The following is a 26,434-nucleotide window of genomic DNA, read 5'->3' as shown; positions in this document are numbered from 1 at the left end:
GCCACTGGCAGGGCAGGCCTGTCTGTTGTGGTTCCTCCAGACTGCTGGGTTCTGTCGGCATGTGCGTCTGAAAGGGTTGCTCCCAGAGATTTCGTTGATTTAGGTAGCAGCGTGTTAAGATTTGTGAAATCTTAAAATTCTTACGTGGGTAAAATAATAGCAATTTATAGAATATTGAGACAGAGAAACCTCAATCCGTACTTCATAAATCAGTTTATTCAAGTTTAATACAGCTTATTTGCCATGATATTATCTTGTCTGTGTGTGATTATGATGATAATATGGATAAGATTATAGAATAGGAAATTATATAGTTTTCACTTAAACATGTTATACTCTATTATGTAAATGAGGCTGAAGAATCTTTATAGTTTTATAATATGGTATTGAGAGGTCAATATTTATGACAACCATCCATGTATTACACATTATTTGTTACTATTCTTAAAGTTAAGTTGGCAAAAGTTTTTTTTGTAACAAGACAAAAGGCTACTTTTTATTTATTTCCAGATGGATTTCATCTTTTATTTGGCATGGCAGAAATTAAAAATGTTGCTCTTTGAGATTTATTTTTATTTTTTTTAAGATTTTACTTATTTATTTTTAGACAGAGGGGAAGGGAGGGAGAGAGAAACGTCACTGTGTGGCTGCCTCTCGAGTCTGCCCCCACTGGGGACCTGGCCTGGAACCCAGGCATGTGCTTGGACTGGGAAGCGAACTGGTGACCCTTTGGTTTGGTGACCAGCCAGGGCACACTTTGAGATTTATTAATCAGAATATTCCTAGGCCAGGTACGGAATCCGTTCTATTTTTTTTTAGATAGAAAGTAAACCTACTCAGATATAAAAATAACCTCATGATGGGGCAAAAAAGTAGGGTTACCATTGAAAGCACATGAAACACAAGAGTTTATTCTTGTATCATTATTTATTAATTATTTTTAACAGAAACAACTGTAAACCTTTTGCCCCACCCTGTATTGAAAGCCTGAATCTGGGTTGGTTTCTCTTCCTCCCTCCCTTCCCCCTTCCCTTCCTTTCTCCCTTCCTTTATCACTGTTTACATTCAACATTACCCTGTATTAGTTTCAGGTGTGCAGCACAGTGGTTGGACAATCATGTATTTTATACAGTAGTCCCTCAATATTTTAAGTACCCACCTGGTCCCATGTATAGAGAATTTTTTATATCTGTATGTTTCCATTTAAAAAATTGGATTTGTAACTTTGTAGAGATTTTCCTAGAAAAAATTTGCTGACTTAAGACATTTAAAAACTTAAGTTAATAAACCTGAAGTTATAACTGGCAAAAAAAACAAGTATAGGTTTTGTACTTTAAAAATGGAATTATGTTTATTTTTGATTATTGGCTTCAGAATATGTATACTTTGTGGTTTACGTTTCTAGACTTCCTTATTGGAGGAATGGAGTGCATGGGTGCCAGGCTGCAGCCCACTCACAGGGCGGTGTGTCGTAAGCAGGGAGCCGTCTCTGCCTTATCTCTGCCACGCGGCTCTCACAAGGGTTCTTTTCTCCCAGTCAGCTCCGGGAGCCAGGGAGCAACAATAGGTGGCTCTTAAATGTAACTGTGTCCCTATTCGCTGACGGAATGGTTTAAAATTGGGACTCCTTTAGTAATAGAGAAATTATTAACTGTGTATATCCTTTTGTCGTTTTTACAAAATGAAGTAGAACATTTTTATCAAGCTCAAAATGTTCAGCTTCACTTAACATCTAGTGAAATGTCAGACCAGCATTATTATTTTGTTCTTTGGGTCGTTCTTTCAGAACAGGGGGGTGTCCAACTCATTTTTACCGGGTTGTCACATCAGCCTTGCGGTTGCCTTCAGAGGGCCGAATGTAATTTCAACTCCTTAACATTTAAGGAGTAGTTACATTTATACAGTCCTAAAATTATTTCGGCCCTTTGAAGGCAGTCACGAGTTTGACACCCCTTTTTTAGAACAAACTAGGTTAAAGCAAACAGATTAACTAAAATATTTAAAGGAAATGTTTAGAGAACAGTAGTCTTAGAGACTACATTGGGGTCATTGATTCATTTGTTCTGTGTTGACTTTTAGTCCCTCATTGTTTTCTTGCTCTGTCTTTCAGTGCTTGAAATAGTGTCACTGTAAGCATGCTGTTACTTCTGTCATAACTTGAGGTTTCAGAAGGGCAATATCCAAATTGATTTAAGAAAAAAAAGTTTTGCCCTGGCTGGTGTGGCTCAGTGGATTGAGTGCTGGCCTGCGAACTAAAGGGTCACCAGTTCGATTCCCAGTCAGGGCACATGCCTGCCTGGGTTGCGGGCCAGGTCTCCAGTAGGGGGTGCACAAGAGACAACCACACATTGATGTTTTTCTCCCTCCCTTTCTCTAAAAATAAATAAATAAATATTTAAAAAAATAAAATTAAAGAGGTTTATTAAACTGATTCTTTGGCTGTTGGTACTACAAAATATTTTTTGTACAAATAAACTACTCTTTAAGCCTCGCTGTTCGAATTGTGGCCCGAGTTCAGTGGCACTGGTGTCACATGGGAGCTCATGAGACATGCAGAGTCTCAGGCCCCTCCCAGACCTACTGACTCTGAATCTGTGCTTTAATGTGATCCCCAGATGATGTACAGGGCGGGGCAAAAGTAAGTTTACAGTTTTTTGCATGGAAAAATAATACAATAATCAAACAATAATGCAAGAATAAAGTCTGTTTCATGTACTCACAACTGTAAACCTCCTTTTTCCTGCCCTCTGTATGCACATTAAAAAGCTAACCGTGCCAGCCTCAGATTTCTAGGGCCTCCTGTCCAAGGCCAGTCTTTGCCCTGTGCCCCTCATTCCATCCCTTCCTTTGGGGACATCCCTCCATCCTCCACCGCCCCTTCTGCTGCCACCCACTGTCATCATTATCCCTTAAAATACGGCTTAGAGGTTAAGAAGAAAAGCTCGGTAGCCAGATGGCTTCCTTGGAATACCAGCCCTGTTATTTCCTATTTCCGAATCCTCACCCTCTGCTTTTCTCAGTGAGTCCAGCGTTGCCAGAGTGAGGACCACATCAGATTGGTTTTTGTGCCCAGCCCAGTGACTAGACACAATAGATGCTCAGTGAGTACTGCATGGATGTCGTTAAAGCTGCCCTTCGGTGTTGTGTAGAAACAGTAGAAATGGAACTGCCTGCATGATGACGAGAAAGTGCTGCTCAGAGGTGTAGTAGTGAAAGATGAGCATAATTCGTGATGTTTGAGCACTGCCTCAAATAAGAAATTGGGATTAAAAAGAGTGTCAAGGAAGTGGATGGCCAGACTTTTAAATTTGTGCCCTTTGGGCATTTTTTAGGTTGTTTACAAAGTAGGGCATGTTGGTATTTTCAGTACCTACAGTTGAACCAAACAGGTGGTGTTGATGAGGGTCATTTATTTGTGTGGATGGGTGTGTGAGCAGCTTCTCTCCTATTGATCTCTTTGGGGAATCCTTTGCAAAGTCACTACTGATACTTTTAGGGGGAAAATACCGTAAGTTAAATTTCTCCAGAAGGGAACTGTGCTGCTGTTAGCAGATCCTAATTGGTGTGGGACAATTTCCTGACTTTAAACTATCTTGTCAGATTTTTACTATGTAGTTCTTCAGATTGTCAGAGGACTGAATGGCTTTGTTAGATTGTTCTCCTGGTGTATGCTGAAGAACAATGGCAAGGACAAGAAATGTTATTAGCTGTTGGAAGGGCGTGAGAAGGCTGATCAGCTCTGTGTCCCCGAGGCCACAAAGAAGCCGCACACGTCAGGCCTCGGACCGGTCAGTCGATCAGAGTGTCCTCATGCTGAAGATGCATTTGTCAGGCTGACACGCTGTTTGTGAAATGCTGTTGCACATTGATTCAAACAATAATACTTTCTTTCATTTTGATTCTGTAGGAGCCTGGAAAGATTGTGCAATGAATGGTGATACTCAGGCCGCAGTGGTGACCTCACCGCCCCCAACCACAGCCCCTCACAAAGAGAGGTACTTCGACAGGGTGGATGAGAACAACCCAGAATACCTGAGAGAGAGGAACATGGCACCTGACCTTCGCCAGGACTTCAACATGATGGAGCAAAAAAAGAGGGTGTCCATGATTCTGCAAAGTCCCGTAAGAGTGGCTTCTTCCTGAAGGGTCTTCTACCTTCCCCATGTGCTCCAGCTCTTGTGCTCTGTCACAGGAGCCGCGGTCCTGCCTTCTGCGTGGGTGTCACTGAGGAAAGAGTTCAGTTTAGTCCCAGTGATCGCACACAGTACAGGAGAGATAGTGCCCTGGCTGGTGTGGCTCAGGGTATTGGGTATTGTCCCGTAAACCAAAGGGTCCTGGGTTCAATTCCTGGTCAGGGCACATGGCCCCTCATTGTAGGTTCAGTCCTCCGTTGAAGTATGTATGAGAGGCAGCCAGTGTTTCTCTCTCGCATTGCTGTTTCTCTCCTCTCTCTCCCTCCCTCCCCCTCTTTCTAAAATCATTACGCATGTCCTCAGGTGAGGGTAAAAGAAAATAAAAGGAAACATCTTGTGTCATAAAGGATAACAGGTGTTTCTCATTTCTACTCTCACTGCTTCTCCAGCGAGTATTTATTGACCCCTTTTAAAAATTACTGTTTCCTCCACAATACCTAGCTTGGTGCCGGGCACTTGGTAGGCCTCAGCAGTGCTTGGGTTACTGGTTGATCAGCATCTTGAATGGCAGTCACACCCAGCAAAGTGCCTTCCGTTTGCATTTCTAGATAAAGGAGTGCTGTCTTTTAATTTTTTTATGTGCACGTGCTGCCCCGTTTGTCTCATTCTGCTGATCTAGTCTTACTTTATTCCCTTAATTTTTTGGAGAGCCACTGGTAGATAGTCATTGAATTTATTATTGTTTATCATCTGCTACCTGCTGTTCAAGCAACTGGCCTCTAACTCTAGATTTACTTGTTGATGTTACTATTATTCACATACTGCTGAGGTGTAATACACATAAATGCACAGATCTTAAGTGGACAGGTTGATGAATTTTGACAGATGTGTAACACCCCTGCCAGCACCAGGTCAAGGCTCAGACTTTGCATTCTAGTTGAAGGAGACACACAGTAAAGAGCGAACAGAAGCACTACCAGAAACAGTTGGATGCTTAGTTGTGTGTGACTTGGTTAGGACTGGCCTCTCTGAGGAAGGCTGAACCTGAACTGTGAAGGAGCTGGTGGCTGTGCGGGTCCTGGGGAGGAGCATTCCGGGTTGAGGGAGGGGCCCAAGTGCATTCCTAGGAACTGGATGAGCTTGAGCTCTGATGTGTTGGAGCACAGGAAGGACAGGGAGGAGGTGCAGTGGGGTTGGAGAGGGAGGAGGAAGCAGGTCCTGGAAGGCTGGGGAAGCTCAGATCAGGGGTTCATTTGGCATTCAGAGTATGACAGAGCCACTGGCGGGCTGCAGACAGGAAAGACGTAATTGAGGTTTTACAGAACTCAGTCTGGGTTTGGTGTAGAGAGAGCATCCTGTGGGGCAAGGGAGAAAGCTGTCTTCCAAGCAAGAGATGATGGTGGCTTGGGACAGGCTGCTACTATAAAGGTGGAGAGAGGTAGACGCCTCGAGTTTCATTTTGAATGTGGGATAAATAGGGGGAAGAGGTGAGAGGCAGCAAAAGAATCGGGACACCATCTAGATTTGGCTTGAGCAGTTTTCCTACGTAAAAGCAACAAGAAACTAAGTAAAAAGTACTGGGGATACAGTGAAGCAACTAAACTTTCAGCACCTAGTACGTGTCAGGTACTGGGGATTCAAAAATAGTGAAGCTCCCTGACCCGCAGTTACCTGTCTCAGTGCAGCGTGGGACCCTGCATTAGTGGGGAGATGGGTGAAGCTGGGCTTACTTCAGAGGAATGCCCCTGGAGTTGGTGTCTTGGTTTTACGAAGGAGTGGGAAGGCCCACCCCGTGGGCACAGGTGCTGATTGTTGGGTGGATGTGAGGGGACCCGAACTGTTCTCCGTGATATTAGCTGGTGGAGTCCTCTGCTGAGAATGGGCTCAAGGAGCGGTGCAGGGGCTCTGCAGGGAGAAGGCGTGGAGCAGGCAGGGAGTGGGCAAGGAGAGTGGAGAATGGTTGTGGGCTTGATGCGGCGGTACACGCAGGTCAGTAGTCCTGAGTGTGTGGTGAGACGATGCAGCCTGGCCTTGCTGCTTTCCTCCAGCCGCCTTCAGCCACACAGGTCAGAGGAGTGAAGGGCTGAATTCAGCCAGGGCTGGGATTTTGCCAGAGGAAGCAGTAGAGAGGAGAGAGTTCCGGGGACCGCAAGGGAATGATTATAGTGTTCAACCAAGGGTCTAAGGGTGAGGGAGGTCAGGACACAGGGAAGGTAAGAGACAGTGAAAAGGTTTTAGGGTCACGGTGGGGTTGAAAAAAGAGGGAGCTGGATGCCAGGAGTGGCTCTTTGGAGAGCACATGCTTGGCTCTGAGATTGAAGAGGGGCACAGTTACTGGGAGTGAGCAGGTCAAGGGCTGACGAGGAAAGCGGGAGGCCAGGGTGAGTTGCGGGACCAGTCACTGGAGGAGACAGTCAGGAAGTTGAGAGGTGAGAATGTGGATGTTGGACACCAGGAGCTAGGACCCTAGAAGCATGCTAGGTCATTGGCTGGTGACTGCAGGCCGGAGCCACTCTGGGATCCAGGTGAGTGGCTCTGGGCCCTCGCTGGTCACTGCTGTGCGTAGCTCCTTCCTGCACACGCAGGTCTTCTGGGGTGCTGCTGATGCGGAGGGCCCCTTGCACAGTCCTCGTGTGTGTGTGTTGCCCTCACTGAGCTTCACGTTCCTGGATAGCAAGGACTATCTTTGCTGTGTTGAAGAGTGTGTGTATATTGAGTTACAGTGTCACGTCATGTGTGTATTACATGTAGTGCTGTGTGTTAAATTGATTTGTATGTGGACTTGAAATCCATGGAAATAGATTGATTTTTCAGATTGAGGGCCCACGAGGGCAAGGAGCTGTTTAATTCAGTTTTTGCATCCCCTGTGCCCTGCATACCCTGTGAGGGTTAGTAGGGCCCCTACCTCTGTATCTCTTTAGTTGTAGCTGTGCCCCTCCATCGAGTCAGTGCAGTGGGCGTTGCCATCAAAGAGGGCCCCCTGACCATGTTTTGGTGACTGACTTTATTTCTTCCTTGCATTTGAAGCTGCTGTTAGCTTTTCCCTCCCTCCTTGACTACCGCGGAAAGGGATGTAGGACATTATGTAGCATGATGTGGCTGTGTTACTGGGGAGACCCTGGTCAGGGGGCTCCTCCTTGGTTCTTGCCTTGCTCACAGGAGAAGAATTCAGGTGACAGAATTCATGTGCCAGACACATATGACGGAACGAGAGAGCGGGTTTATTTATGAAACACACAAGCACGAAGCTGCCAGCAGGCACCTGCCAGTCTGAATGCCCCATGCACAGAGGAAGTAAAGTTGTCAGTTTGCTCTGTGTACTGGGGCGGCTGGCTGCAAGCAGGCACTCAGCTAATCTGAGTGCGCTGAGTATTGGGGCTCAGGGGTAATATACTTCAAGTCAGCTTCTAGGTTCCCTCCTCCTCCCCTTCTAGACCTTGGGATCAAAACCCAGTTTTAAAGGTTTTCTTTCCCCGCTAGTGGACACAATACATACAGAATTTCAAGGGCTCCCCTCCTGCACTGCTGAATCAGCAGTGAGACGTGTCTCCTTTCTGTTTCTAGCCTCTTGTGTTAAGTTCTTCACTAGGTTGTGCTGGACAGGGACCCTGCCTTATTTCCCCTGGGGCTGCTCCTTCCTGGCTGCTGCCTAACAGTACGTAGGGGCACCTGGCTCTTGGCATTCCTTTATGCCATCGAAGTAACACCAGCGCATTTGCTTTTGCATGCTTCCCTCCAGTCGATTTAGTCTGTCCCTTGGAGAAACTAGAAATGCTTTTAGTATAAAATCACCCATAAGCCCTTGGAGTGCTTATATCACATTTGGTTAATCGGTGAGCTCACACTCTCACATGAAATGTTATTTACAATTACCTGACAAGATTTACTTCTTCATAGGGTATGTGATAAAGTGTTTTAGTACAGTTTGGAGAAACTATACGTGTATAGTTTCAGTGGTGACTTCATGTTAGAGTTACCATCTACCCAACTTGGCCTTTCTGCCTAAGTTAGGGTTATTGATAAAGGGTGAATGTTTCAAAGTTTCTTTTTCAACTTTAAATAATTTCAAAAAATGTATTATGAAGAAAATACCGAGAAGTAGAACATGAAAATTACTGGTAATTCCACCACGGAACATTAAAATGACCATTTTGATGTATTACTTTTAGTCTTTTCTGTGTTTACATATGTATTTGCTCTTACAAAAACTGGTTATTTGCTTTTTTTTTGGTCTTTTGAAAAAAAGATTTTATTTATTTATTTTTAGAGAGAGGGGAAGAGAAGGAGAAAGAGAGGGAGAGAAACATCAGTGTGTGCTTGCCTCTCATGTGCTCCCCTCCGAGGACCTGGCCCACAACCCAGGCATGTGCCCTGAGTGGGAATTAAACCAGTGACCATTTGATTTGCAGGCTGGTGCTCAATGCATTGAGCCACACCAGCCAGGGCTTTTTGTCTTTTTCTTGTTTTATTTAAAAAAAATTTTTATTGTTCACATATAGTTGAGTCCATTTTCCCGCCACCATTCCCCGCCCCCCTCCCCCCCCGCCAATCCTCAGTCCTACCTCCAGTTGTATTGCTTTATAACTTTTGTAACTCAAATATGTATCAAGAGCAAATTTATGTCATTTAATTTTTTTTTGGCCTTCGTGTTGAATGCACGCATAAAACTTTGCTGTCGGGTGGGCCTGTGTATTTCATCGGTCTTCTGCCATTTCCCAGGGGACTGTTTCCTGGTTTCCCTTTGTCCAGTACTGGGCAGAGGAAATGGTGCTGCTGGGATGATCGATCATCCTTATGAACAAATCTTGAGCACATCCCTGGTTATTTCTTTAGAAAGAATTCCTAGGAATAGAATGTCTGCTCGGATTTTTAAGCTTTTATATTGTTAAAGTATTTTCCAGAAAGAATGTGCCAATTTATGCTTCAAGTAGCAATGTATGGGAGTATCCATCCACCTTTTTAGTACTAGATGAAAAGAGGCAGAAGCTTGCCTTCCCAGGGAACGGAAAGGAAATGGTGTCTCACTGTTTGCATTTGCCTTTTTGTAGGCTTTCTGTGAAGAGCTGGAATCAATGATCCAGGAACAATTTAAGAAGGGGAAGAACCCCACCGGCCTGCTGGCCTTGCAGCAGATTGCTGATTTTATGACCACAACTGTTCCCAACGTCTACCCAGCAGCCCCGCAAGGAGGGCTGGCTGCCCTGAACATGAGTGAGTAGCTCCTGACCCTGCGTGCTGTCTCCTTCCAGGAAGAGTTTCCTGACGCTTTCTCAGGCTAAATCAATGTGATACATAGAATGGGGTTTTTGAAGGTTAATGTGCTTTAGTTATAGGAAAAAATAGGCTGTAAGCCTGAAAATATCTTGATGTAGAGGGCTCATTTTTATGAGCCAGTGAGACTTATTTCTCAGTTAGGTGACTTTTTTATGTGGCTTCTCTTATGTGGCCTGTGTGAATTAAACTAAGCACAGATAATGCTTATGGAGCAGCACATTGATTTTGCCTGAACTCATTTTAGTGAGGCCAACATTCTTACCCATCATTTCTCACTGCAGCTTGCAAATGAGTGAGAAGCAGAAATTCCATAAGAAAGCCAGAGGGAAAATGTTGGATGGGTGAATGTGAGAATGTGAGCAAAGAACAGTTAGGTGTGCAATTTGGAGCCCAGGGTGACTGGATCCTCAGCTCATGGCCTCCTGTGTACCAGGCCGTGGATCAAGCTCTGATGGGTCTAGCTGGATGGACAGCTTCTGATTGACCAGTGCCAGGTATTGGTTTCTGTTAGATCGCCTGGCATTTGCTATTTCCCTGTCCTATCCATGGTACTCTCAGAAGTTGACGGACGTTCATCAGGGTGATATCTCATTAATGTCTAGAGACATGTAATTTATTAGGACAAACCTCCATCCCGAAGGCCTGGCTGGTGTGGTTTAGTCGCTTAATTTGGTTTGGTTAGTTAGGGTGTGAAATTTATGGTTCACGTTTTCCTATATACTATATCGTTAAAAAAAAAAAAATATATATATATATATATATATATATATATATTTATTTATTTTTAGAGAGAGAGGGAGGGAATGAGAAATAGAGGGAGAGAAACATCAATGTGTGGTTGCCCCTCATGAGCCCCCAGCTGGGGATCTGGCCCACAACACAGGCATGTACTCTGACTAGGAATCAAACCAGCAACCCTTTGGTTCGCAGGCCAGCGCTCTATCCTCTATCCACTGAGCTACACCAGCCAGGGCCCCATATGCTGTATCTTAAATACATGATGCATTTTCTTCTGTCCCAAAACATTGCTATTAAAATTTGAAGACCTTTCCACAAAAGTGACTTGGTCCTGTTTCCTGGATGCGCATACTGTTTTTCTAGAGTCTAGCAACTTTACCAGAGTGTGTCTTAGTGTTGGTTGTTTGGGGTTAATTTCCCCAGCTGATGTGCCCATTAAATTTTTTTTTTAATTTAGCAGTATTGTCTTGAATTTATTCTGTTGCCTTGATTTTGGTTTCTTCAGGGGTTCTTATAACGTGCATGTTGGGTTTTCTTGGTGTTTTTTAAATTTTTTTTATTGATTTGAGAGAGAGAGAGGGAGGAGAGAGAGAGAAATATGGGTTTGTTGTCCCACTTACTTGTGCGTTCCTCAGTTGCTTCTTGTATGTGCTCTGACCGGGGACTGAACTCACAACTGTGATGGTCGAGATGACGCTGCCACCAGCTGAGCCACCTGGACAGGGCTTTGTGTGTCTTCCTTAACTGTTACTTTCCTCAAATCCTTTTTATCCTTTTCTTCATTTCTTTATGATTTAAAACCTTTTTTTCTTCCTTTTTTAACTTTTCTTCAACTTCTTGTTTAGTACTTACTTTTAAAATTATGTTTTATTTATACCTGACAGACCTAGGTAGGCCTAGGAGGAGTAGAACATCATCAGGCAGGAAAACTGTACCATGGGAAACTGTAGCCTGGGAAACTGCCTGCCGACCCTACCCAGGACAAACAGATACCCGGCTAAGATTGGGGTCTGGGGTCGGCCTATCTGGCATAACAGGATGCAGCTTTAACCTGAGCCTGACAAGATGTAGCAAGAACAATAGTCAGCAGAAATGGCGCCCAGCAACCATCTAGCCGGTCAGACTCTGACACCCCAACCAGTTACCCTTCGTGGGTTTTTGCACTTAAAAACCCTGCCCTAAGAACAACTGAGCGAATCTTAACCTCCTTAGGTTGGCCCCACTTTCCCTCTTATTCCCGCTAGTAAACCCTGCTCCTTAGCTCGCTGCGTCCGTCTGGTTTCTAGAGTGACTCCAACCTAACAACACCTAATCCCTTTTATGTTATAGCTCTCATGTCTGAATTTTCCTAATTATATTAAATGTGTTTTTCTCTTTCGACATTAATGCCTTTCTCTACCTTGTTATGAAATAAGAGGTTATTGTCTTCATCTGTTTTGTGGATATGTCTTTTTGTGTGCTTTCGTTATCTGCAGAGATGGGATTCTGACTTCTTTTCTTCTGTAATTTTTATACGGTACGAGCATGCTATTTTTCCGTTTGTTTTTACCTGCAATTGGTTTTCCTGGAGGGGTCAGCTTCAGGAAAGTGTCTCCAATGTTGTGCTCTAGAGCCCTTCTTTTTTCTCCTAAAGTGCTAAAAAGGTGGTCACTCATTGAATGAAGTCAGGTTCTGTCCCCTCCCATGCTTTTACCTGAACCTTTCTCTCCTTTCCTTCTCCTTTCCCTTCTTGATAGTCCGTGGTACTCAGCTTGGGTTCTGATTTCTACAAATTTCTTAGAGACTTTGTCCTGAAAGACAGTTTTGGGCGGTTTGCTTGGACTCAGGTGCGAAGAGCCCTCCTGGCCTCAGGTCCCTTCTGCACTGGCCCTCTGCACGTCCTGGTGAGCTCCTGCTGGTCCCCTCGGGAGCCTCAGGGCCGGCTGTAGGGCCCTGCCAGCGTCCTGCACTCTGTCTGGGACAGCCCTGCCCTTAGGTTTTCAGTGTCCTGGGCTCGTTACCCAGTGGGTCGTGGGAATCGTCCTTGTGTTTGGGTTGTGCCGCCCTGGTTCCTGTAGTCAGTTTTCGTGTGGGGCTGAGATGGAGACTTAAGAAGATTCTAAAACTAGGCCGCCACTACCACCATCTTCTGAAAAAGCTTTTAAAAAACAATTTTAAAAAATTAAAGATATAAAATAGAAGATTAATATATACTGATTTACACTTTCCTGTATGCTTGAGATAGTTCACAAATAAAAGACTGGGATCAGCCCCAGCTGGTGGGGCTCAGTGGATTTCGTGCCGGCCTGGGAACCAAAGGGTCCCTGGTCTGATTCCCAGTCAGGTCATATGCCTGGCGTACGGGCCAGGTCCCCAGTTGGCAACCACACATTGATGCTTCTCTCTCTTTCTCCCTTTCCCCTGTATAAAAATGAATAAATAAAATATATTTTTTAAAAAGAAAAACATTCAGTCTTTTATCATTATGTGTTTGTAAATGTCTGTTATCAAATTGAAGATGTTTCCTTCTATTTCTAATTTGCTGAGCACTTTTATCCTAAAAAGATGTTGAATTTTGTGAAATGCTTGTTCTGCATCTATTAAAATGATTCCATGGTTTTTCCTCTTTAGTTTGATATGGTGAATTATATCAATTGGGTTTTGAATGCGGAACTAACCTCGCATTCCTGAGATAAACCCTCCCAGTTATGATGTGTTCTTTTCATGTGGTGTTGGATTATTTGCTAAACTTCTGTTAAGTATTTTTGAGTCTGTGCTTATGATAGATATTAGTATGTTTTTTCTTTCGATGTCATGTAATGCAGATGGTGTGTGTGCTTTTGCTGTCAAGGTAATGCTGGCCCAGGTAGAATCAGCTGGAAAGTGCTCTGGAAGACTGTGTGTAGAAGTGGTATTACTTCTCCCTTAAGTGGGTGATAGAACTCACAGCCCAGTCATCTGGGCCTGGGAAGAGGGCTACTCAGGGTTCCTATTTCTGACGGAGTGAGCTTTGTGGCTTGTGTCTTTTAAGGAATTTGTCTGTTTTATCTAAGTTAAAAAATTTGCTGGAGTAGTTGCTCACATTATCCTGGTGTTACGCTTTTCCTGTCTGAAAGACCGGTCGTGAGGTCCCCGCCCGCTTGTCCGCTCACGCGGTTTGTATCGTGGCTGTGTTGTGTTGATGGGTCTAGAGGTGTATTTTGTTTTGTTTTCATTATTTTATTTCATTTTTAATCTCAAGATTAAATGTTTTTCTCTGTTATTTTTCTGTTTGATAATCTGCTTTTATCTTTATTATTACTTTTTTCTTTTAATTTTGGATTTAATTTGCTCTTTCTAGTTTAATAAGGTAGGAACTTAGATCATTTTTTCAAAAAACCTGTTTCCTTCTAAGTTTTGCTTTATTGCATCCCACAAGTTTTGCTACTTTTTTGTTACAAATTTCAACTGAACTGTATTGTTAGGGAATATAGTCTTTTTGAAATAGTCCCTGAGTTTTGAAGACTGACTTTATGGTGCAGTATGGAAAATTAATGTTTCAGAACTGTTATTATTTGATTTACATTTGGTAAGAAATATTAAATCTTCGAGTTCTGCTTTTCTTTACTTCAGGTCTTGGCATGGTGACTCCTGTGAATGACCTGAGGGGGTCCGATTCCATCGCCTACGACAAAGGGGAGAAGTTGCTGCGCTGTAAACTGGCGGCACTTTACAGACTAGCAGATCTGTTTGGGTGGTCTCAGCTTATCTACAACCACATCACAGTGAGTATTGGGTGGGATAGTGACCGTGATTAATGGGGTGGTGTGTGTCTGGTGCCACCTCTTTTGTTCAGGAGAAGGGGGAAGCCACTGAGTTGAAGGAAATCTTGGAACAGCTTCCTTCTGATTCCTGGCTGCAGAGTATAGTGATCTGAGAACTAGCCATTTTGAATTAATAATTATGAGAACAATAGTTCCTTAAAACCTCCTTCTTGCATGCTAACCTGATAAATGCATGTTTACCAGAATTAGGAAGTTCTTAAAATCTTTTTATGCCTAAAAACCTAAGAATGAAGCTGTTTACTTTCCTTCTGTGTCTTATTTTACTTATTTAGCTACTCTGGTTTTAGCCATTTTTCAGCACTATCAGGACCTCTATTTAATCCGTGGTTGCAATAAATACTTCCTGGGTGCCAGCTATGCATATTTGCTGTGCTGTGCCCGGCATTGTTCTAACTCTGGGCCACATGAGGGAGCAGAGCAGGCCCTGTCTCTGTGGGTCTTCCCTTCCGCATCCCAGGCCATCAGCTCATAGTCACTCCCCGTGTTGTCCCGCCGAACGTCATGGTCCATCATCTCAGGAGTGCTCTTTGCCAACACCATCCTCCCCCTCCCTAAGCCTGAGCACCAGGTCAGCCTGCACAGCAGAGCCATTGGCCCTCCCCCTAGATTTGCAGCGGGTCTGCAGGGGACCCACAGCATCTGCCTGGCACCTGTAGGACACCCCCTGGGCACACTCAGACGTCCTGCTGTTTCTCCTCTGTTTGAAATTCCTGACCTCCTCCTCCCAGTGACCACATTGTGTCACAGAGAAAGCAGGAACTGCTTGCTGGTATCTGAGCCCATCCTTATGCCTGACTCCTGTCCCAGCGTCCTGCCATGGAACGCCACCCCTCTGTGCCCTCTTCGCCTCCAGTGTGTCTCAGGCGCCTTCCTTTCCTCAGTGCTCTTTTGTGGTGGTAGCCTCTTGGAATTGCTTTCCTCCTTTGACTTTTAAACTTGTTCCAATCTTTGTTTTCTTATTTAATTTCTTTTACTGGATATTTTTAATTATTAATACTATGCCAGCTTTTGGTAACAAGTGTCCCTTACACAGATGTCTAAAGAAGGAGTCATAACCTTGCCGTGCTCTCATCTTTGAGTCAATCAGCGTTAGCAGCCATTGAGATCATCGTGCCCTTTTGTCTGTACCCAGCACACACATGGAAGTGTTCCTGACATGTAGACCCAGCCCTTGGTGCTGAAGCTCCATTCAGAACTCTCAGGAATGCTGAGCCTGCGAGGCGGTGGTCTGGGGCCCACCTTTGCAACTGGTGCAGTGTGCTTCTGGGATGCCACACGGGTCTTTGTCTTGGTTACCGAGTTACCCTCCCCTCCATCTGTTCTCTACGTTGCCACTGAAGTGAACTTTTCCAAGTGCAAACCTGACTCTGTCATGTTGACACGGCCGTGCTTGTAGCCTGTCACCCTACCCCAGCACATCCTCATTTCCCCCATACCAGTGACCTCAGCTGTACTGTACCGTATGTTTGGCATCCATGTCCGCCCTCGGTCTATGTCAGTGCTGGGACGGAGCCCGTTACGTCCTCTGCTGTGTGTCCGTCCGTAGGACCAGGGAGGTGCTGGACACAGAGTAGGCGCACGTAAACTCTCAGGTGACGGCTGGATGAAACCCCCAGCCTTGGCCAGTGTGGCTCAGTTGGTTGGAATATCATGCTGTAAACCAAAGGGTCGCAGGTTCCATTCCTGGTCAGGGCATGGACCTGGGTTGGGGTTCATTCCCCAGTTGGGGCACATACAGGAGGCAACCAGTTGATGTTTCTTTCACCTCAGTGTTTCTCACTCTCTCTCCATCTTTCTCTCTGGAATCAAAAATAAAAAACAGTGAAGTATTTGAAGATTTTAAAAATGTATTTATTTTTAGAGAGCAGGGAAGGGGGGAAGAAAGAGAGAAAAACATCGTTGTGAGAGATACATTGATTACTTGCCTCTCGTAGGCCCCCACCCCAGATATGTGCCCTGACTGGGAATTGAACTGGTGACCTTTGAGTTCGCAGGGTGGTGCTCAATCCACTGAGCCACACTAGGCAGGGCAAAACACCGAAGTATTTTTTAAAAATTGTCAAACAGGAACTCCACGGTGCCTTTTGATGTTCGGTCAGTGGGTCCAGTTAGCCCTCCACAGCTGCCAGCTCTATTGGCTGATGCTCTGTGTAGAAATTAATGTGAAGTTGTTGCCTAAAAATTAGTTCCATGAAAATGTTATAGCTGTGATAGGAAATATTATCCTTGGCTTCAATAACATTGTCACATTCTTTGGAAGTTTTAAAATGCTGTTTACCACTAGGCCTATTATGAATGCTATTTAAATAAGTTTCCATTGCTTAAATTGCCTGTGTGTTTTTCTCCCATTTAGTTATTTAGGACTTGGCCAAATTAGTTAAGTGTTTTCTTTTAGTGATCTGTTTGGGACTTACTACTGAGTAAAAAAAAAAAATTAAATTACCAAAATATTTCCTTTCTCTTATGAACTAGAGAATCTTTGAGGGGGAAAGTTTCTGTTTTTTAATTACTTACGTCGTTCGTGTTTTTGTTTTACAGTCTAGGTGTTACCATGTAGACAGCAGGACAGAACTGTCAACAGTGTTTGTCAGTGAGCCAGAAGAGCAGGCAGGTCAGGCGCCCTTTCTTTGAAAGAGCACCGTGGGGGTGCTCTGATGCGAGGTTCGAACATGCTCACAGGTGTTACAGACTTGTCTAAATTAGGTCTCTGTGGTAACATTGCATTGGATCTAGAGAGGCTTTGGGGCTTGTCAAAAGACAGGGTGGCCCCATCAGCTGGCCACCCTGTGGGCTGGCCATCCTCTCTCGGTGATACTTGGCTGATGGTGGGTTTTCCATCCCTAAACGCCTCTCGGTACCGGTGGAAAGCCAGGTTGAGTTCCAAGGCGGTCCGGAGTCTACCTGTGTGACCAGTGCATGTGCTTCTGGGATGCGGCAGTATCTTTCCCAGAGATGCTGATTTTCAGTGAGAGACCTTAGGTGTGTGACATTAGAATTTGTTCCCTGTACACAGAGAAGGGTCATTTGATGTGTATCGGGGACTAGAAAACTGACCGACATGTCCTTGTTTTTCATGTCGCCTCTGCAGTTAGCACGTTCTGTTTGCTTCAGACACAGAAAGTCATATATTTTAAGCTTTTTCCACTACAGTATGTAGATCTGTTAGGTTCACTCTTAGAAATAATGTTAAGGAGTAAGTGAAAGAAGAAAACATGATGTCCAGATATATTTGTTACAGCCTTATCTACTGTACCAGCAAGTCTTTCATTATTTTCCCAGCAGTACGTGGGAAATGGCTTGGCTCTTCAACATCAGTTTGAAGGAATGTTACAATGTACTAAAGACCATGCAAAATGTTGTTATAAAATAAAATATAAAATGTATAGTTTATAGCTGTATGAATTATGTATGTATATAGACAAAGAAAAAAGTGAATATAAATGATTGTGTGGTATTTTTTTAATGTGGAATTTGATAATGTGCTTCTAAAATTTATATGGAAGAGTACTTCCGGCCAAGATGGAGGTGTAGGTTAGATATACTTTGCCTACTTGCACAACCAAAAGAAGGACAACAAAAAATTTAAAAAACAAACAACAAGCAGAACTGCCAGAAAATCGAACTGTATGGACATCCAACAACCCAGGAGTTAAGGAAATATTCACCTAGACTGATAGGAGGGGTGGAGATGGGCAGCTGGGCGGAGAGGACTCCCAGCAAGGCAGCAGCTGGTGGAGCAGGCAGTCCCACATTCATGTGCGGATAAACCGGGAGCAATGGCTGGGGAGTGAGACAGACCCTCAACCCAGGGTTCCAGCGCGGGGAAATAAAGCCTCAAAACCTCCGACTGAAAACACCTGTGGGGGTTAAGGCAGTGGGAGAAACTCCCAGCCTCACGGGAGAGTTTGTTGTAGAGACCAACAGGCTCCTAGAAGGCACACAAACCCACCCACCCAGGAATCAGCACCAGAAGGGCCCAATTTGATTGTGGGTAACGGGGGAAGGGACTAAAAGCTGACCCAAGGGCTGAGGAAGCCTTGTTGTTACCTCTTGGACCCCTCCCCCACGTACAGTGTCACAACGCAGTGATGTGTGTTGCCTCACCCTGGCGAGTACCTAAGGTTCTGCCCCTTAACTACATAACAGGCTCACCGAGACCAAAAGAAATGGCCCAAATGAAAGAACAGATCAAAACTCAGAAAAAATACAACTAAGCCAGGAAGAGATAGCCATCCTATCAGATGCACAGTTCAAAATACTGGTAATCAGGATGCTCACAGAATTGGTTGAGTATGGTTGCAAAATAGAGGAAAAAGTGAAAGCCATGCAAAGTGAAATAAAGTAAAATGTACAGGGAACCAACAGTGACGGGAAGGAAACCAGGACTCAAATCAACGGTGTGGACCAGAAGGAAGAAATAAACATTCAACCAGAACAGAATGAAGAAACAAGAATTTAAAAAAAAATGAGGAGAGCCTTACGAACCTCCAGGACATCTTTAAACATTCCAACATCCGAATCACAGGGGTACCAGAAGGAGAAGAGGAAGAGCAAGGAATTGAAAACCTATTCGAAAATATAATAAAGGAGAACTCCCTGAATCTGGTAAAGGAAATAGACTTCCAGGAAGTCCAGGAAGCTCAGAGAGTCCCACAGAAGTTGGACCCAAGGAAGCATACACCAAGGCACATCATAATTACATCACCCAAGATTAAAGAGAAGGAGAGAACCTTAAAAGCAGCAAGAGAAAAGGAAAGAGTTACCTACAAAGGAGTTCCCATGGGACCATCAGCTGATGTCTCAAAAGAAACCTTACAGGCAAGAAGGGGCTGGAAAGAAGTATTCCAAGTCACGAAAGGCAAGGACCTCCATCCAAGATTGCTCTATCCAGCAAAGCTTTCATTTAGAATGGAAGGGCAGATAAACTGCTTCTCAGATAAGATCAAGTTAAAGGAATTCATCATCACCAAGCCCTTATTATATGAAATGTTAAAGGGATTTATCTAAGAAAAAGATCAAAAATATGAACAATAAAATGACAACAAACTCACAGCTATTAACAACTGAACCTAAAATGCAAAAACAAAAACAAACTAAGCAAACAACTAGAACAGGAACAGAATCACAGAAATGTCAATCTGTGATAACATATGGAATTTATCAGTGGGGAGGGGAAGAGGGGAGAATGGGGGAGAAATGTACATGGTTAAGAAGTATTATTGGTAGGTACAAAATAGACAGGGGGAGGTTAAGAATAGTATAAGAAATTTAGAATATGTACGACCCATGGACATGAACTAAGCCGGGGGGGGGGGGGGATATGGGTGGGAGGAGGGTGCAGGGCAGAGGGGAATAAAGGGGGAAAATGGGACCAATGTAATAGCATCATCAAAATGTAGTTAAAAAATAAAATAAAATTTATATGGAAGAAAAACAGCAAAGAATAGCTATGACAAGCCTGAAGAACTAGATAAGGAGATTTTTTTCCTTATCAAATGTCAGACTTATACGTGATGGCAATTAAAATAGTCTGCTTTGGGCAGAATAAAAGACAAGTAGACCAATGGGACAAAACAGAGCCGGCATTGTGGGTCAGTGGGGGAAGGGCAGACTAGCCAGTGGTTGGTGCTGGCCCAGCTGAGTTGAAAAATCAGAATTGAAAAAAGATATTTGCACCTCTATGTTCACGATAAGTATATATTGTATATGCTTACAAAGCAGTTTCAGTGAATTAAGGATTAAATGTGAAAGGTAATACTTTAAAAACTTTAGGATCAATATGGGTGAAAGTCATTGATCTTTTTAAACCTCTGACCTAAGGAAAGATGTCTTCTTTTTTTTTAAGATTTTATTTATTTATTTTTAGAGAGGGGAATGGAGGGAGAAAGAGGGGGAGAGAAAGAGCAATGTGTGGTTGCCTCTCACTCGCCCCATTCTGGGGACCTGTCCCGCAACGCAGGCATGTGCCCCGCCTGGGAATCGAACCGGCGCCCCTTTCCTTTGCAGTCCAGCGCTCAGTCCATTGAACCACACCACCCCAGGCGGAAAGATGTCTTAAGACATCTATCATAAGAGATGGATAAATTTGACTACATTAAAATGAACAAATTTCCTATCATTAAAAGACACCACAAAGAATGTAAAAGTAAAAGCTAACAACTTGAATAATTTTACCTCACAGATAGGTGGCAAAAAATATCTAAAACAGATAAAGAACTGTCAATAAGAAAAAGTCAGCCCAGTATAATATGGAGCAAAAGACAAGAAAGGAATTTCACAGAAGGAGAAATTAGAGTGCCTCATAAAAATATGAAAGGTTTTTTAACCCATTAGTAACCAGGAGGTTGTAAATTAAAACCACAGTGGAATACCATTTTATAGACACCAGATTTTAGGTTTTGAAAAAGGTGATTGCAGAGGCACAGAGCGACTGTATCTTGCTGGTAGTGTTGTGTGTTTAATTAGGCCCTTTGGAAAATGCGTTGCCCCTGCTTATCACCCTGCTGCACTCAGGAGGCGCCTGCACGTGTACCGCGTGCACCAGAAGACAGGTGTGACGGTGCTCCTAGCGTTGCCTCTTTGTTTATTTCTAGTGGGGTAACATTGGTTAATAAAATTTACTATTATTTTAAGTCACTTTTTGTTATTCTATTACAGTTGTCCAAATTTTTCCCTCTTTGCCCTCCTCTGACCATCCCACAACCCGCCTCCCACAGTCAGTCCCCACACTGTTGTCTGTGTCCGTGGGTTACTCACACATGTTCTTTGTTGAGTCCCTTCCCCTTCTTTCCACCATTATCCCCCTTCCTCCTCCTTGCTGGTCACTGTCAGTCTGTTCCAAGTTTCCATGCATATGGTTCTATTTTGTTCCTTAGTTTCCTCTTATAGGTGAGATCATATGGTATTTGTTTGTTATACCCTGGCTTATTTCACTTAGCATAATGTTTTCCAGTTTTATCCATGTTGTTGCAAAAGGTAGGAGTTCCTTGTGATCAGGAGGGTGGGGCCCCCGGGTCCACTCTGGGAGGCACTGTTCAGTCTTCTGGTAAAGTTGTTGGTGTGTTCCCCCTGCCACTGTACCACCAGTCTTGGTCTGTCCCAGCTTATTTCCAATAATGTGTAGTTTCTGGGGAGCTACCTGTTCATTTCAAGAGGGGAGCAATGTGTATAAGAGGGTCAGCTCTTTTCTGCTTGGTGCTGATGGCAGGTTTGTGTGCCAGCCGGGGCTGGGCGGAGCCCTGGTTGCCCCGTGCTGCACCAATTTCTAATCTGTTTCACTGGCCTCAGCAGAATAGGGCCCTGGGAACCAGTGTATTTGTTCTCCCTGAGAGAAGTTCTAAATGGGCCTTTTGGTGTTTCGGTTTCTGTTGTTCTCTTGTGGATATGCGTCCTGCAGGGGTTCTTGAGCCTGCCATGCGTGTTTTCAGATCTTTCAGGTGGGTGGTACTTGAGATCCTGAAGGAAGTGGGGGCTGGGTGCCTCCTTCCCTTCCCAGAGGTTTGATCTCTGCCAGGGAAGTTGGCTCTGCCTGGCTATAAATAATCTGAGGTGCTCAACTCTCATCCCTCTAGTTCCCAACCCACTGCCATTGCAGCAGACATAGTCCCGAGCTTTCCACTGTGAGCAGCGTCTGCCCTGCCATTTGCACCGGGCTGGGGCCGAGAAATCCCCTTGCTGTGCACTTTTCTGATCTGTCCGCCCAGCTGCACTCAGTGGGAGCACACTGCACCCTCAATCCTTTCCCCTTGCTGGTAGGGCAGCTGCACATGGGGTCCCTGCCCAGCACACCTCAGCTCCCCCTTTAAAAAGTCTCTGCGAGCACTCCCACTGCAGCACTGAGTCACTGTCCGGCTTCCCTCACACCACCTCTCCAAAAAGCCAAGTCTCTCACAGACTCTTGGCCGTGGCCTGCTCCTGCCGCCCAACTGAGGTGCAGCTAGAATTCCTCTCTGGCACTCTGCCGGTTGGCGTTTGCCACTGCAGCTGTGGGGGTGCTGCTGGCTGTGTATGGGCAGCCTGGGTTTCCCCAACTCTGTATCCAAGTCACTCCTGCCTGGGCCTTGGGATTCTTTTCCCTGGGAGGGGAGGGAGCCGCAGAGCTGCGATCTCTGGCCAGCCTCTCTGTGGCCGCAGGCTGTAAGATCTTCACGCGCCCGTTGGGAAGTGTCTTCTGTACTCCTTGGTTTCCAAACTTCATGTCAGCTAAGATGCCGTTGAATGTTCCTTTTATTTTTTTGGAAGATCAGCCAAGTATCCAAGTTGGGGGCAAGAGCAAGTGAACTCGACTTCCATCTACCTGGCCACCATCTTCTCCCTCCCTATCGTTGCTTTTAATAGCACAATGGAAACCGTGTCCATTGACAGGAGAATGGCCTCACAAACTGCATGTCCGTCCAGCCATGAGAGTGAGTAAATGGCAGCCATGCACGTTGTCACCTGGAGGAGCCTCACAGATCGGTGGCCAGCTCCACAATAGCAGTCTGATCCAGAGTGCGCACAGGACGTGAAGACACTCTCTTTAAAGAGGACATGCAGGTCGTCGACAGACAGAGGAGAGGTGCACAATGTCACGCACCATTAGAGAAATGCAAATCGGACCACAGAGAGCTGTCACCGCACACCTGTCTGAATGGCAAGTGTCAGCAGATCAACAAACAACAAGTGCTCGTGGGGATGTGGCGAAAGGGGACCCTGTGGATGGGAATGCAGACTGGTGCAGCCACTGGGGAAGACAGTATGGAGGTTCCTCAAAAAATTAAAAATCACAATACCTCATGATCCAGCAGTTCCACTTCTGGGTGTTTATCCAAAGAAAACAAACATTAACTTGAAAAGATGCACCCCTGTGTTCACTGTAGTGTCATTTACAGTAACTAAGACGTGGAAGCAACCTGGGAGTCCGTCGATGGACGGGAAGTGGTGCGTGTACGCAGTGAAGTGTGTCGTGTGCAGGAGGAATGACATCTTGCCATTTGGGGTGACATGGATGGCTCTAGAGGGTGTTGTGCTAATTAAAATAAGGCAGCAGGGAAAGACAAACACTGCATGGTTTGAGTCACCTGTGGAATGTAAAAAAAATAGCCAAAACAAATTAGCCAACCAAACCAAACAAAAACAGACTCATTGAAACAGATCAAAGGGGTGGTTGCCTGAGGGGGGGGGTGGATGAAAAGATGAAGGGGATACAGTCAGTGATACTGTGAGGAGTTTGCTGGGCGACAGATGGCTACTAGAATTAGTAGGGTGATTACATCATAAGGCATAAGGGTCTCATCACTCTGTTGTACACCTGAAACATAACAAATACTGTGTACCAACTATACTTAAGTAAAATAAATAAAAGGTTGAAAAAAGCCACTGCAAAATACAGACAGTATGGTTCCAATCATATGAAGTTCATAAACATAAAAGTTAAACTATTGGTTAGGGGTGAATAGGTAAAAAGAAAAACTACAAAGGGAAGAAAGAAAATGCTTAACACAGGTCAGGGTGGTAGCTACCTCTGGGCTGTGGGGGAAGGGAGGTGGAACTTCAGAGGGACAATTTCTGAAGCTGGTTGAAGGGGTCCATGGGTGTGTGATTTCTTATACTTAAATAATACACCTATCCTTTAATACTCCACATGTATGTTTTCGAATAAAAACTTAAAATAAGCAAAAATACCTGACATTTAATTTTTTCTTATTTTCAGCCTTATCTTTTCATTTCAACAAATACACAAAATAGTTGCTTGTTTTATGTTTTGTTTTGCCCCAACTTGGAAATTGAGGCAACTCTGTAGTTTTCTTTCAGATAATTAAAAAGATCAGTCTGATTTTTGAAATAAAAGAGCTAATTAGCCATGAAAAGCCGGGCTTACCCAGCATGCATGGGAAGGCGTTTTGGGGAAAGGTGGGACCAGTGTGCATTTCCGAGGCAAGTGGAAGGGAGCCCAGAGCAGAGAAGAGGGTAGGGGCACAGGTTCGTGGATGGCGGTGGTTTACTGTTGCTGCTTCTGCACCTCCTGTGACTGTCAGCGTGAGGCCATGCTGTTTTCTGAGCCCTTCTTCCTCCTGGGTGCAAGCCTGCCAGCCTGCCTGTGTGTCCGGAGCCCAGGGCGCCCGAAGCAGCAGAGCAGAGCCAGGGTTTTAACTTGGTCTTCTGTGGCTCTGGGTCCCCAGGAACCTCTACAGAGGCACTGAAGCAGGTTCAGCATGAAGACACAGAGGTGGTGGGCTGGTCTTGTCCATCTGAGAACTAAGGGGTGGGTGGAGCTCAGGCTGTGCTGCGAGCCAGAACCTCAGGGAGACAGACTCAGCGCTCCGTGTGGGAGAGGTCTCTGCAGCTGGCACTCAGTCACCGCTGCAGTCAGGATGTGCAGCCGGGATGTCGGAGTGCTCGCCGAGTGGGGGACATGGTGCGCGTCGCTGTCATTGCAGCTGCTGGGATAGACCTCGCTCGCACGCTGTCCACTCACTGGGCTGGTTGAGAGACTTGCACTGAGTGCCCCAAGGCCTTTTCCACAAACAGAAAACTCAGCCCATCTGACCCTGGTCAGAATTCTTAGTCCAAAAGTAAATGTATTCCAAACTAATAACTTTGGGAGGTCTATCCCCAAATCCTTCCAAGACCTGGACGGGATTTCTTTGAGGGCAGGACTCTTTCTTCCTGCCCTGTTACTAGCATTTGTGTATACGAGGTCGGCTCTGCCGAGTCTGCAGGTGTGGGCTGAGGAGAGAAGAGTGCGGGGGAGGGGCAGACAGGCCAGGGGCTGTTGCAGAGACTGCAGGTGTTTGGGCGGCGGGGGAGCTCGCTCTTGTTTGTGATGTTGTGATTGGCCATTGTCCTGCAGGCTTTGTGTACTAAACACAAATCTGGTTTGACTTTTACAGTGTAAGTTCTGGTTTTCATTATCGTGTAACCGAGGAGTGACCTCTTTGCACATGCCACTTGGTTTCTTCGCCACCAGGCTTTTTTTCTGCAGTTAATTATCGTGAATGTGACCAAGATGTAGGTTGTGTACCTGATAAGTGACCACGATAAATGCTGTGTACTGTGTACACGTTCAGCAAACCTGTGAGTTTGTGGCTTGAAAGAGATGCAGATAATTTCGATTGGATTTTCATTCTAACTCAGTCCTGTCCCCACAGACCAGGGTGAGCTCCGAGCAGGAACACTTCCTCATTGTACCTTTCGGGCTGCTCTTCAGTGAAGTGACTGCATCCAGTTTGGTAAGAATGTCACTTCCCTTGTGGGGGGGTGTGATGAATGTGTAGGTTGAGCTACTTAACTAAACCCCTTCTAATCCTGTTAGATGCTTAACTCCTAAGGAAGAAGAGAAACTGTTTTGTTTGATTAACTCAAAGAAAAACCTTTGCAATTAGTTATAAACACTTTAAATGTTGGTTTAAGTAATTTCTACTTAGGGTAATTTGAAGTCCTCTTGACACTGAAAATTTTTGTTTTCTTATTTTCAGGTGAAAATAAATCTGCAAGGAGATATTGTAGACCGTGGAAGCACTAATCTAGGAGTCAATCAAGCCGGCTTCACGTTACACTCTGCAATTTATGCTGCGCGCCCGGACGTGAGGTGTGTGGTCCACATTCACACACCAGCAGGGGCCGCGGTGAGTGTCACACTGCAGTTGGAAAGCCATTTATTTAGTGAGAGGCCCTGCGCGTTTCCCGGGAAGTACCTCTCGTGGCAGTAAGTCTGTAAACCTAATTTTGTGGGATTAAAAAAATTCTGTACTCACTAAGTTTGACTTTCTTAAAAGACTTTTCTTGGAAGGGGTCTCTATACTAAACCACGTGATTGTCACAATGCCCATTAGACTCACAGATTAGAAAGTCATAGTGTTGGCGGTGGAGGTCAGGTTTCAGAGTGTCTGACACTGTTGGGAAGAGCAGGACAGCAGCAGTAAACTGGAGAGCCCTCATTGGAGAAGTGGGACAGTTGGGGCTGGGGGGGTGGGTGGTGAGGGTGCCATGAGCGCAGGGATGGGTTAGTGGGACTCAAGGGACCGCGGTGCGCTAATGGCTGTGCGAGAGGAGCGGCAGAACGCAGGCCGGCTGCTGGCGGGGGAGTCAGAGGATGACAGCTGGGGCAGGAGGGCGTAGTAGTGCACGCCCGCCTGTCCCCAGCCTGGCCCTGCTGGCGCCCACGGGTCTCCCTGACAGAGCCCAGACCTCTCTGTGGGAAACGTGCATTCCATGGCTGGTGCAGTCACATGAAAGCAGAACACTCTACAACTGTCTAGAACTGGCTTTTTGTTTACCAGTTTTATACAGTGATGACTTCCTGTCCTTATTTGTGTGACAGAGGGCTTTATCGATTCAGTAATGCCAAATTTTAATCTTGATGTTTTCATGTCATGCATGTTGATTTGTTTGGCTGAGTGATAGAGCTGGTTTATTTTACTTTGAAGACTTGGTTCTTGGTGTCAGCATCAGTTGAATATGTCATTCTTTGGAGGATGCAATTTTTTCCTAAAATGTATGTATTTT

At 45.0% G+C, this 26,434-nt stretch overlaps 1 protein-coding gene across 12 annotated transcripts in view; it reads left to right on the top strand.

Moving 5' to 3' along the window:
- ADD1 (adducin 1) overlaps positions 1 to 26,434 on the top strand; it is a 77,959-nt gene that overhangs the window by 31,003 nt on the left and 20,522 nt on the right. For 11 of the 12 annotated variants that reach the window (XM_045182913.2, XM_024573596.4, XM_071221322.1 and 8 more), the window contains 5 exons: positions 3,908 to 4,122; positions 9,182 to 9,344; positions 13,737 to 13,888; positions 25,078 to 25,158; positions 25,405 to 25,554. In XM_045182913.2, coding sequence (XP_045038848.1) covers positions 3,928 to 4,122; positions 9,182 to 9,344; positions 13,737 to 13,888; positions 25,078 to 25,158; positions 25,405 to 25,554 — 741 coding nt within the window. In that variant the 5' untranslated portion in view covers positions 3,908 to 3,927. Of the gene's footprint in view, positions 1 to 3,020; positions 3,102 to 3,907; positions 4,123 to 9,181; positions 9,345 to 13,736; positions 13,889 to 25,077; positions 25,159 to 25,404; positions 25,555 to 26,434 lie in introns of those variants that run through there. The other variant, XM_045182910.3, reaches the window with a different exon arrangement.

Source organism: Desmodus rotundus, chromosome 4 (genome assembly GCF_022682495.2).
Source record: "Desmodus rotundus isolate HL8 chromosome 4, HLdesRot8A.1, whole genome shotgun sequence".
Lineage (NCBI taxonomy): Eukaryota > Metazoa > Chordata > Mammalia > Chiroptera > Phyllostomidae > Desmodus > Desmodus rotundus.
Note: the sequence above shows the minus strand (reverse complement) of the source record. Positions and strands in the feature narration are given on the sequence as shown.